The sequence below is a fragment of the Chlamydotis macqueenii genome, chromosome Z (genome assembly GCF_036417535.1).
Source record: "Chlamydotis macqueenii isolate bChlMac1 chromosome Z, bChlMac1.mat, whole genome shotgun sequence".
In the NCBI taxonomy this organism is placed as follows: Eukaryota; Metazoa; Chordata; class Aves; order Otidiformes; family Otididae; genus Chlamydotis; species Chlamydotis macqueenii.
Genome location: NC_141593.1, coordinates 61,498,207 through 61,510,766, shown reverse-complemented (window position 1 = coordinate 61,510,766; position 12,560 = coordinate 61,498,207). Strand labels below are relative to the sequence as shown.

At 41.5% G+C, this 12,560-nt stretch overlaps 1 protein-coding gene across 1 annotated transcript; it reads left to right on the top strand.

Annotated features, from left to right (window-relative positions):
* Positions 1-1,348: 1,348 nt before the first annotated feature.
* On the top strand, positions 1,349-12,519 carry CCDC112 (coiled-coil domain containing 112). Its single transcript, XM_086771361.1, has 10 exons — positions 1,349-1,531; positions 2,183-2,298; positions 5,234-5,355; positions 7,065-7,154; positions 8,478-8,553; positions 9,116-9,506; positions 10,290-10,703; positions 11,378-11,473; positions 12,051-12,169; positions 12,256-12,519. The coding sequence occupies exons 1-10, from the start codon at positions 1,349-1,351 to the stop codon at positions 12,284-12,286; spliced, it is 1,638 nt and encodes a 545-aa protein (XP_086627487.1). The 3' UTR covers positions 12,287-12,519.
* Positions 12,520-12,560: the final 41 nt, after the last annotated feature.

Sequence of the window (12,560 nt, the reverse complement as noted above, 5' to 3'; positions counted from 1 at the left end):
TTGCTGAAAACAGGAGCTTGCTGTGGAGCAATCCCTGACCAGTTACCAGTTTGCTGATCCTAATCACAGAAATCTTGGGAGGGCTGACCGTCACCAAAGGAAAGCAAATACAAACATGTTCTAGAAGACACACTTTTTTCTCTTACATCTGATAGTGAAGGATAAGACAAAGATGACTTTGAAACACTGCTCCGGACAGAATACATTTACAAGTCGTTTGAGGTAGCAATATGTGAGAACAATCCTCCTTAATTTATACTGATTACTATTTTCAGGTTTTGAAATGTTCTCCTTTACTTGTTAATTTCTATTCAGCAAATACAAAGAAATCAACAGTAAGTGCAGTCATAAAATATAAAGAGGAAAAATTTGCCAGGAAAGTGCTCTTAAAAACATCAATTAGGCAATAAAATGTCTTCAGCTTAGGCCATTTGGTTAGCATCTGCGAACACTTTTGTGTTCTGCAGCTGGGAAAACACCAGTTCACAAAATCTCTTTAAGCTAGCAAAGCCACTGCATGAATAGATTATTTCTATCCTACAGAAATGTTAATTGGCAACTCATTAAAAGTTTGTTTGGTATATGTGAGTGAAAAATAAGATCTTGAGCATTCAAAAAAATGCATTCAATAATGTGCAATTCTTTCCGTCAGGATAATGAAAATATACTGTGGTCTTCCTGAAGGAAGCAATCAATACAAAACCTTAAGTCCCAAAGTAAATGAAGCCGGAGCCCATAACAAGTGTGCTCCATGAGCTGAGAAAGGGGAAAAAAAAAAAAAAAAAAAAGGTGTTAAATCATATATGCAAGATGGTTAAGCAGTCGTGGTCCAATTACAAGCATACATGGCTCTTCCCAAGTAACACCAGCTGCTGAGAGCCGGACACAGTGCTGCCCTACATCAAACCCCGCTTGCGGCCATACAGGTGGTGGATCTCCGCACACAGGGCTCCGAACAGCCCACGGGTCAGGCCAGCTCTTCCACACGTTGCTCTGAGCAGACACCCACTTGCGATGCCCAGCCCACGGCCCCAGTTCTCCAAGGCAGCTCGGGGGACTCGACCGCCATCGCAGAAGAGTTTGGGGCCTGTCGAGGCCGCTGTCTTCTCCCAGCGCCCACCACCTGCAGGGCCCGCCCGCAGGGCTTTCGCGGCTGCAGGCACTCTGGATGGCACCTTCCCCGCTCCGACACGGCGGCGCGGCTCACGCCAGCACCGCTTGGCTCAGACAACACCGGGCAAACCCTCTCCGCACAAACCCCGCCTTCCTTCTGTCGAAATCCCCAGGATTTCGGGAGGCTTAAACCGCCGACACGCCGCGCGGCGCGGCAGCGGGGGCTGGAGCCAACATGGCTGCTCTGGCAAGCGCTGTGGCGGCGGCGGCCGCCGGGCAGCAACAGGTAAAGGCGGCTCCGTGGCGCGGGGCCGTTGCCGCCGCCATCCCCACCGGCCCTTCCCGCCGGCCGGGGGGAGCCCCTCGTTGCCGGCCCGCCGGGAGGCGGCCGCTGAGGAGTTCCAGCCTCCTACAAAGGGTAGGGATAAACGTTAAAAAGGAACGTGTTAGGAAGCCGCGCGGGTTGGCCGGGCTGGCCTCAAAATGGTGGTAGCTTCATAACTTGAACAGGCCGTTTCATAATCTGCGCTCCTAGCAGTAGGTACATTAAGGATGTTCAGGGTCGCCGTGAAGAGGAGCTGGCCGTTCGCAAGGGTTATTAAGCAGATTTCAGAAGTTAAGCTGGTGCTTTTCTTGGACAAGATGAAAGCCGGGTGGCGGGGGGGGGGGGGGGGACGACACACACAGTAATCTGCCTAGTGTAGATTACATGCTTGTATTCAGGCAGTCACGCTTACTCTGACTCCTCAGAGACCGACTGCCCTGAGAGGCAAGGTGCTTGCCTTGATTTCGTGTTGCAGTGTAGTGAGCAGCCTCTGTTAAAGCAAGCTGATGTTGCAGTCTTTCAGTTTCTTTGTTGAAGAACGAGTTCTTGTATGCAGTCATCAGCTTGCCGTCACTCATCACTCCAGTTTTACACCTGTGTGACTTCAAATTATTTGAATTGCGCCAGTATAAAACTGAAGTAGTGCTGTTACACTGCACAGTGATGTTGTCTCCTTAAAAATAACCAAAGAACACTTAAAAAATAAATACTGTTTGTAGTAATACTTGGTTTTGTTATGTACAGAATGAGAGCTGTTCCAGTACTGCAGGTGCTGGTCGACAGTTTCAAAACTGGAAGATGAAAGTTGAACAAGCTAAGAAAGTTGAATTTATAAGAACTGCACAAAAGCTAAAAACCCAGTAAGTTAAACACTTCATCATAAGTGCTGGGGGTCACGTAACTCAAGGTTCAATGTAAGAGTTTATAGTAATGAAACCTTTAGGCTAAAATCTCCTTTTCAGGAGCTCAGCCAGATTATTGTGGTTGTTACAGTAGTTCAGCATAGGTTTATGAGCTCCAAAATGCCCTGCTGTTCTAATTATCATTTGGGCCTTTATCAGTCATCTTCTTTAGTATGCTATTGCTCCACTATGTGTACAAAAAAGAAAGTGTGTGTGGCATAATTGAGTTCTCAGTTTCCCTACTCAGCTGTGCCTACCCTTTTAAGGACCTAAAGCCCTTAAGAAATACCAACAAAAGGGGAATTGCAGCAACATTACAGCAGCTTCCTTGGGGAAGACTGAAAGCACTTTTGCAATATTGAGGCCCCTGCTATGGAAAATGAGGGTTCAGAACAGCTCGGGCACAGAAGTAATTTAAATCTGTTTCCCCACATCTTGAGTAAGTGCTGTAACAACTATGCTGGCAGCTGAAAGAACAGGTAGATTTCTTTTTGCACGGATGAGCTTTATGAGGAAGACCTGTCGTGGCCACCCAGATGAAGGAGAGCTTTGTAGTTGTGAATACTGGATAAACTGAGACACTTTAGTCACAGCAGCGTTTTACGCTGTCTGAATGAGCTGCTACTTGGTTATTCCTGATCCTGGATTATGGCTCAAAAATTGACTGCTGGGTAACGTAGGCATTCCCAAGGAGCTTCAAACAAGGCATGCCATTTAACTACAGCACATTGTCCTTATGTAGTGGTGCTTTTAAGGTTTCTAGTGCACTGTCTGCGGAGATCTGATACTTACGTTTGGTCTGTGAATTGCAGTGGCCAACAAAGCATTTAAACTATGAACCATAAACTGCACCGTATAGGGGTTTGACCCATATAGCAGCAATTGTCTGATAAAGAACTAAGCTGCTACTGGGAAGCAGCGTTTCCTGGGCTGATAGTGTTGGTTAGCATTGGAAATCCTACCAGAAGTCTCTGTACTGTGTGGCACCAGTTCCTGCTGTTCTCATCTCTGACGTGGTGGCACCAGACTTCATAGATGTGCTCAGGACTGCAGTATCTGCATTCTTTTTTGCATCTGCTGTTCTGCAGGTGTGTTGGTTTTGTTTAGTGAGGGCTGGCTACGGTGGCAGCTTCTGTAAGAAGCTGCTAGAAGTTTCCCCTTTGTCCAGTGGACTTGGCCGGACCTAGGGTGGACCATTGGCTGGCCAGGGCTGAGCCAATTGGTGGCAGAATATTCCGTGGTAATGCCTCTGCAATAACATATTTAAGAAGGGGAAAAAGAATTTTTTAAAAAAAGAAGTGAAGATGTGAAGAAGCTGAAGCGGGGGCAGAGATGGGGAGGCACGAGCCTTGTGGGCCTTGCGGCCCTCACCCCATGGCCTCCCGCCGGGCGGCTGTCTGGGCCCGACTCGGCCCAGCCTGGCTTCAAGTGGAGAGGAGATATGAAGAGAACCTGAGAGGCGTCTCCCTGAGCCGGTTGTGAAGAATTTATTGTGAGAGGAACGGCTGCAGACACTAAGGGCAGTGAAGAAGGAGGGAGAGGAGTAATGCTGCTCCCGGCAGAGATTCCCTTGCAGCCCGTGGTGCAGCCCATGGTGAGGCCGGCTGTGTCCCTGCAGCCCATGGAGGCCCATAGAGGAGCAGAGATCCACCAGCACCCCGGGGAGGACCCCACGCTGGGGCAGGCGGATGCCTGAAAGAGGCTGTGGCCCATGCAGGCCCCGCACTGGGGCAGCTGTTTCCGGAGGGACTGCACCCCATGGAGAAACAAACCATGCAGGAGCAGTTTCACAAAGGACTGTAGTCTGTGGGAGGGACTCCATGCTGGAGCAGGGGAGGAATGTGAGGAGTTCTTCCCCTGAGGAGGAAGGAGAAGCATAAAGTAACATGTAGTGAACTGTCCATAACCCCCATTCCCTGTTCCTCCCTGAGCTGCATGGGGGGAGGGGAAGGAGTTAGAGATAATTGAAAATAAAGTTAAGCCCAGGAAGAGAGAGGGGTGGGGGGACGTTGCTTTGTTCCCTTTCTCATTATCTTCCTTTGGTTTTAATATAAATAGTTTTCCCTAAGTCAAATCTGTTTTGCCTGTAACAGTAACATTAAGGATATCTCTCTGTCCTTATCTCAAACCTTGAGCTTTTTTTTTGTTGTATTATCTCTCCCCATTCCCTTGGACGGTGTGGGGAGTGATCAAGAAATGGCGTAGTTTGGTCCCGAGTGGGGCTAAACGATCACAGCAGGTCAAACCCTACTACACTGCCTGGTTGTAGTAAGGCAAAGCACATTCCTCTCTTGAGTTGTACTCTAAAGTAGGTAGACCTTAGTAAGATAGCAGACCTTAGTAAGATAGCAGAAGTCACCTATAGTTCTCTGTACTATACATAAAGCATAATCAGTAAATAAGGTAACAGCTTTAATATCTTAAGTTATGTAAGTGCTAATTAACTTGAATTTGAATCTTCAGTTGCAGTAGTACTATTACTAGTGTTAAGGCTGAGGGAATGTATTTGTTCTGTCAGTGCTGGGGCTCCATCTATGTGTGCAACTGCATTAATACAGCCTGTCTCTGTCCCTGTGCTTTCCAATGAAAATTCTTATCAGGCTCCCTGATGAGTGTGCAGATAAAATTTCAGGCCATTTCAGTGTGTGAACCACTGCCTGTCAGCAAGGTTAACTTCCTTGTTAACTTCTTTCTCTTTTTCAAGTTTTTGGGTTACTTTGGTATGTAGTCTTATGACTGCAGAAAGATTTTCCTTGAAAACAGCGGTCAGAACAAACTAGTGATTTGTATAAAAATCTAAGACAATCCTCTTGACACAGCCTCAGCTGGGTACTAGTCTTGGGGATTTGCTAAATATCCGTGTCTTACTCAGTGTGACAACCTTTTTTCCTAGGCTTGCAAATACGGAAAAAGACAGAAATGGACATCTTTACAATAGAAAGAGTGATTTCAGGGTAGAATACAGGATACTAGAGGAACTGGAGCATAGCATGACTGTCAGGAGGAAAACTGAAAGTAAGTGGGTTTTTATTTGGGTTTTTGTTTGCCTTTTTTTTTTTTTTCCTTTACTGTTGTTTGTTTAAGTGGTTTAATAATCAATTGTCGTGTTTCATCATGTGTACTGCTTACAAAGAAGAATTCCCAAATTCCTTTGCAAAATTCAGAAGCCTAAACATTTCAGCCCTTCTGTGTTATCTTGAATGTCAGAGATGCAGCCCACAAAAACTTTGGAAAGTTACTGTTTTAAAAACTTGGAATCAATTTTGTGTGTGTACTGCAAAATCTAATGTAGTCTAGCTAAGGCACAATAAATACATTCTTACTGCAACATAAGTTTCTCACACACTGATTGCTGCCTCTAAAATATACTTTTAAAAGTTTCTGTGTTTGCATTTTTCAAATTATTCGATAATGAATATTCACAGTCTAAGTAGTCCTGTGAGATGGTACACAATCTGTCCCACAATATCTGTTCCACTTATGGACTAATTAAATACTAAAGGAAAAAAAGTGACTACCTAGTCACAGTACCTAGATTCTTTCAAAAGTATTCAAATAAATCATGCTATGCCTTCTGATATAGAAGATCAAAACAAAGTAAGTTGAAGAAAGGAAAGGAGACTTAGAGACAACTAAAAATATACTTAGCTTACAAATTTATATGTGTTTGAATGTGTCTTTACATCTTGCAATCTTTAAGAAATGTAAATATTTCCAAGGTATTTATTTTTAAGCTAAAGAGTTCAGAAAATTTTCCAAGGGTAAGAATGGAGCATGGTATAGAGAGCCTCTTGTGAGCTTAATAAAGAGGACGGAGATGAGAAGTGTAGGTAGTACATGTGAGAGTGAAGGAATATTAGAGTATGACCTTTTAGGGTGTGTACTAGAACTCCAAGACTTCCCATTCACTATGTTGAGATCTTTCAGCATGATCTATGTGCTCTTACACTTTCTGTGGTCTCAGCAGGACCTAGTAGGGTCGTATCTTAGCTGCGTTTTGTTATGTGTAGGTCTTGGACCCTGTTAGCTCTTCCTTAAACCAAATTTGGATAGAAGATAGACACCCCAGACTCCTTAGTACCTTAAATGAATCTGGAACTTCTTCCTCACCAGTATTGTATTTATGGACTCATGAGGAGCTATATGGTAACCAAGCAAATAAGTGCATGTATGCTTGGAGTACAGGAAAACATTTATTCTACTTTAGTTAATACAGTACATACGTAAATCTCATTGAAGTAGTACGTTCATACACCCTTTACAAGTGTGTTTTCTCTTCACTGCTAAGTGTTTTGAGGCCTAGATCACAGTCTCCCTCAAAATTCTAGAAGAGGTGTAATCTGCGCAGGCATTACCCTCCAAACTCGGGTTACATGATAAAAGGGTTGGTGGGGAACAAACAAAAAAAAAAACCAACAAAACAACCCCTTGATTTAATTTTGATATGAGTATCCTGTTGACCCCTGTAGAAACAGGAGCTACTAATTTTAAAATCTGCTGACACTGTCTGAGGAGATACATGGCCCATGCAGTCAACTGCATGCACTTATAGTCATGTTAAAATGCTTAGTATTATGGCAGTTTCTTAAAATGAAAACAGAATTTGTGTCCCTGCATAGATGAAATCCTGATTTTATTTTGGACACTTCATTGCTTTTGCTTTGTATTGAATTTAATGCACTAAGAAACTGTTAAAACTATCAGCACCTTATTTTGTTTAACAGAAGCTAAAATCCTGCAGCAGCTCTCAAAAATACAAAATAATGTGAAGAGACTTCAGCTACAGTTAAAAGATGTGAAGCCTACACCAGAATGTAAGTTGGGATGTCTGATTTAAAAACATCTTCCTCTATAGACAGGTTCCTTGCATAGTTGGGCTTTTGATTCTCCAGCAGACTTGGGATACTTCTGCAATATATCTGCTTTTCCAGGGATCTGGGAATGGTAGAATGGAGACGTGTAAGAAATGGTAAAAGATTGTGCAGTCTTATGTGGAATCAGAGAAACTTACCCTGTCTTAGAAGTGGTGTGGGTTTGTTTCTTCAGGCTGTTGAAAGCCATGTATTTTCTATGTGTAACTCTTTGCCGTACGTAAAATAAAGTTAGAATTCTAGTGCAGTTTAAATATAGCTCCCTTTGATCTGGTAAGAGGTCGCAGAGTAGGGTCTACAGGGAACTCACTTCTGGCTGTCCACATGGCTTTAAGTGTAAGTTGGAATATTATGTGGAAAATGCTGAAACAACTTGTTCAGTTTGGATGTTTTGAAACTTTTGGGAAATAAGCACTGAAATAACTGTTCTTCTGCGACACTCCACTACGTCATGTGGAGCTCATGTTGAGGCCCTCCTACTAGCTGAGAGCTTCCTGATGCTAGATAAAAGTGCATCTCATTTCACTTGTGCAGTGTCTATTCTATAAAAAATGCGTTACCTTCTTAAGGTGTCAGCAAAGATACCAAGAACTAAGAAGGCATGAAAGCTGAACTAAAATTGTAGATGATGTAACTGTACCAATTTAGTTTATTATTTTTTAAAGCCAGGTTAGTTAAGCTATGTGTTCAATATGTGTCCAAAGAGATGTTGTGCTGATTTAAAACAGATCACAGAACTTTTTTTCTACCATTGAAAAACAGATCTTCTCTAGACAGCTGTCTTACCGTCTTTCTCTATGTCAGGACCACAGCATGCTGACAGTACAGGATAAAGTCTTGCTTTGATGTTTGTGAGCTTTGTAAAAGTAGTGACCAAGATTGCTACAGCCTGGTATAAACCAAAGATTTGAGTGTGCTGCTTAAGTCACTAACTGCATTGTTACGAAAAAAAAGGTGGAAACTTTTTAGGATAAGGTCCTATTCTGTAAATCAGTTGAAGGTTACTTGGAATTAGACTTGTATAACAGAAATAAACATTTATACTGGGATTTGCATCCAGTTAGCTAAATAGCTGTGAAATCACACCTTTTGAATAATGAGTCTGTCTTTTAAGTCTGTTTGAGAAATGCATGCTTTTTTTTGTACACTGAAATAAAAGTGTTCCAGAGGTCTCTGTGGGTGCCTACATTGCTGAATAGTGCTGAATTACTGGTAAATACTGTAGACTTCTTAAGTGATACCCTCTTTTCTTCTTTTCCTTTTTAGTTGTTGATAAGCTCAAGGAAATTATGGAAGAAGTTGAAAATGCAATCAATGCTTTTAAAGAGGAACAGAGGCAAATGTATGTTTATTTCAGTGACAAGCAAAAGTGCTTTAATAAGACACAATGAAAGCTTTGCATTAATCAAGTAAACTATTATTTTGATTTACTCTTTTGGTAGTGATTCCTGTGGTATGTAAATCAAAAGTCAAGCAATCAACATTAGAATCTTGATAAACAGCCTTTTAGAGAGGCTGTTTATGTAGCTATTGCAGTGATCTAATGAAACAACCATTTGCCTAGGAAAAGGCTTTTCAGAGAAGAGCTGCAGAAGAGATTAGATTGTGGGAGTTCTGTTGTTTTTTCAGTGGGCGATTTTTTCCCTTTCTCTCTACTGGGGGCGGGCAGGGGATTGAGTTGGTTGGTTGAGTGCCATAAATGTGTGCTTTCACTAAAAGGGTAACTTAATTCTGATTGTGTAGTGCTTTATTATGCGATCATTGCAACGTCTGTGTTACCATTTCAGTTCTTAATACTTGAAGAATAGCTTTTGTGTGGCATTGAACAATTCCAAAATCCATTTTCAGTGAGTGAACAACAAATACTGGATTTCTTTTCTTACATTTCAGTGTTCTCTTTTCAGATATGAGCAGCTTTTGAAGGAGGAAGAAACTGCCATTAATGAGCTCAGTGTCTTTGAGAGAAAAGTGGAACTGTGGGCGTTAGGCAGCTCAACAACAGAAAAAGTTCTGAAATTACCATCAGCCAGGGTCTCAGTTGATAAAACACTGCAAAATCGTCTACCTGAAGAAGTAGTAGAGTTTGAAAGATTTCTTCAGCAAACAGGAGGGCGGCAAGGAGGCTGGGATGATTATGATCATCAAAATTTTCTGAAAGTATGGAGAAAACACCAAGGAAGCTTATCTTACATGGATGAAGCCCTTGAGTATCTCTGTGGAAGAACACAAGAAGATATTGAACAGCATGACAAATGGTATCAAGAATTTCTAATTTTAAGTGAAAGAAAGAAAGAGGTAAAATAACCCCTCTTTGGCTTTTGTAGCTTTAAGAAAAAGTACTTATTTTTAAAATGTATGCATTTCTTATTTTTGTATTTGCCTCTGGTGGTAGTGCTAGGTGGATTTGTGTTACAGTTGATGGTATGTAACTGAAGTCTTTAGCATCCTAAAATTGCCTAAAATATTTGTTTTAAAGAATTACCAATAAGCATACACCTCACAAAACACTGAAGTGGACTATGTATGGCCAAAGTATATTACAAATGCTTTTGACAGCAGTGGTCCAGCAAGTTAGATGCCAATCCCAGAGCAATAAGTAATGCTATCTGAAATTGCATTTCTTGTTACATCTGTCCCTAAGAATATCTGTCGTACCATATACACAATATACCCATGCCATACTGATGTAGAGAATTCTGATTCAAGAACTGTCCATCTGAGAAATAAAAGATACACTGACATAAAAACTGAATTATAAAATAGTAGGTGGTCTAGTTAATTTGAAGAAAAAAAATTAGACTGGAGATACGCTTGCATTTTAAAAGGCATATTATGCCAACAATCATAACTACCCAAAGTTAATATGAATGACATAAGGTAAATAATTTTAGGAGGCACATATTAAACCTGGGAGTGTGATCCATAAAATTAAAAAGAAAAATTCTGAGAAAGCAGACGTAAGTGCCTCTTTGCCTTAAGTTTTGCCTTGGAGCCTGTGTCTTCATTAGACTCAATCTATGAGAATGTATAAAATTTTCATGAAAAGCTTTTTTTTTTTTCCCTGCTGTTCTCTTGCAGTCAATTAAGAAGTGGAAGGAAAAGCAGCAGCAAGAAAAAGAAGGAAACTTGAAGGAGAAAGAGAAATCAGAAAAAATCCTCAAGGAAGAAAGGTTACAGCATGAAGAAGCTCAGAAGCAAAAAGCAGAAGAAAGAAAAAGACAACAGGCAGCAATGGAAGCATGGAAGAAACAGAAAGCAATAGCATTTGCAATGGAACAAGCATCACAACTAAAACTAGAAGAAGAGAAGGAGAAAAAGCAAGAAAAAGAACGCCTGCACCAATGCCACATGAAGTTGCTGTTGGAAAGGTATACCTTGCAGAAGAAAGAAAAGGAGGAACTTGAAAAGCTTGAAAAAGAGAAGAGAGAGGAAGCTGAAAAGGAGAAACAGAAGAGAATTGCTGCAGAAGAAATTACTACGTTTCAAAAGCATGTGCGTAATTACATCTCCATTTATGCATGTTCGCCTACTTCCTCCTGTAATACAATCTGCTATAAAATCCAAGTCTCATTCACTTAAGTCTTATTTCTGATTCACTATGAATAACAGCGTCTATTACATACAAAAAAACAGTAGACAAAAAAGTTCCTTTTCCTCAATATCTTATGTTCTACAGGATTATTCAAGCCCATATTTCTTTCTAAATGTAGAAGTGGGTTTATTTACTTCCATGTAAAAATGTTTGGGGAAAACCAGCTTGGGCTGCCTTGCTGTAGAAAATGTCAGAAGACCCGATTGTCATATGCAGATATGAAATAAAAAGAGATGTTTGAAGATCCTGCAGGTTTCAGTAGCTCTAAGGTCAAGTTAGATCCTGTATCAATGTAAGTCTGATTACTGGGGAACTGATATTATTGTCAGCATTCACACTAGAGTTCATTTTTATAAACAGAGATTAAACTACTACAGTCCATTTTTTTTCCAGACTATGCAACTAGATTTGTGCAGGATGAGCTATAACAGCAAGTAGCTACCTAGTGTAACTTCATGCTGTACTATGACAAAATAATTTCAAAACAAAAATTGTGAAAAGGCTGCATATATGTTTTCATACAATTTGTTTTACTTCCAGAGAAGTTTGCTTTCCCATTTGTTTTATGTTTCAGGATCTACATAAACTGGAGCTAAAGAGTCTACAAAAACAAGCTAAAAAAGTAGAGAAACGAGAAAAAGGAGAAAGGTTGGCAAAGTTAAGAGAGAAGGTAACTTACGATTTTTTTTTTGTTTGTTTTAACCTGAGGAGTGTGCAGCTTTCTTGTTTAAACAACCTTTTCCCTCCTTGATCTAAAAAGCAATTATTTTTACTTACCTAAATGGTTGATAAAGGAAAAAACTCACAGGCTTGTTATCAGGAAACAAAAATGCAGCAGGCATAGTTGTTTTTGTGTTTTATCTCCCAGCAATATTTGTTCTGCGTAAAGTCTATAGCTCATAAAAATGAGCTGCAGTATAGGTGAGGCTTTTTTCTTATTTTTAAATGGTCTTCTATCAAGTAGGCTGGCTTCCAGCCAAGTTTTGGGAATACTGTCTGGGTTCTTAAGAGTTCAGCCTTTTAAATTACTGAAACTTAATGAGAGCCAGCAGTTGTTTACTCTCTTACTGATTTTGTGTTCCTGTTATTTCCTGTGATGAGGTGGAGTGAAGTCTCTGACTAGCAAGCTGTGGTTTTGTTACTCTGTACTCTGTTACCAGTACGATGAAGACCTAATGAGCGTATGTAACTCATTCTGTGATCAATGAAAAAGACCAATTTTTTTTGTTTGTTTCTCTCACTCTGAGGTCCAGATTCATGTACCCAGAGACCAGTCCAGGTTGTACAGACCTACCAAGGGCTGGGAGGAATGTACAAAGGATACTGCACCAACAGCTTCAGAACCGCTTTTACATAGTCCTCGAGGGTAAGGAGGCGAGCGATGGATGTGTAAGCACGGCAAAAACAGTTGCGTATGTATCAGCTCTTTGTGCTTTTTTGCCTTGTTTTTAGACCTGTCCTGGCCTGGAGACAAGGGCTGTAGATGAGCACCTGCCTGTCCCTGTCCCAGGATGATGACTTCCTTGCCCGTCTGTGAAGCGACCAGCACTCCTCGGGAGTTGTCACAAAATTCGCTTGACAAAATGACGTCTGTTACCTTTGTATTTTGTGAGTGTGGGATTTGAAACGTCATCTGCCATGCGGGCCGGGGTCTGCGTGACGGCATGTATTTCCGCTAGCGTCAGAAACGCCCTTCCCGTGACAGAAGGGGCGGCCACCGGCCCTCCCCCGGGCCGAGAGCGCGGCGGCGCCCAAAC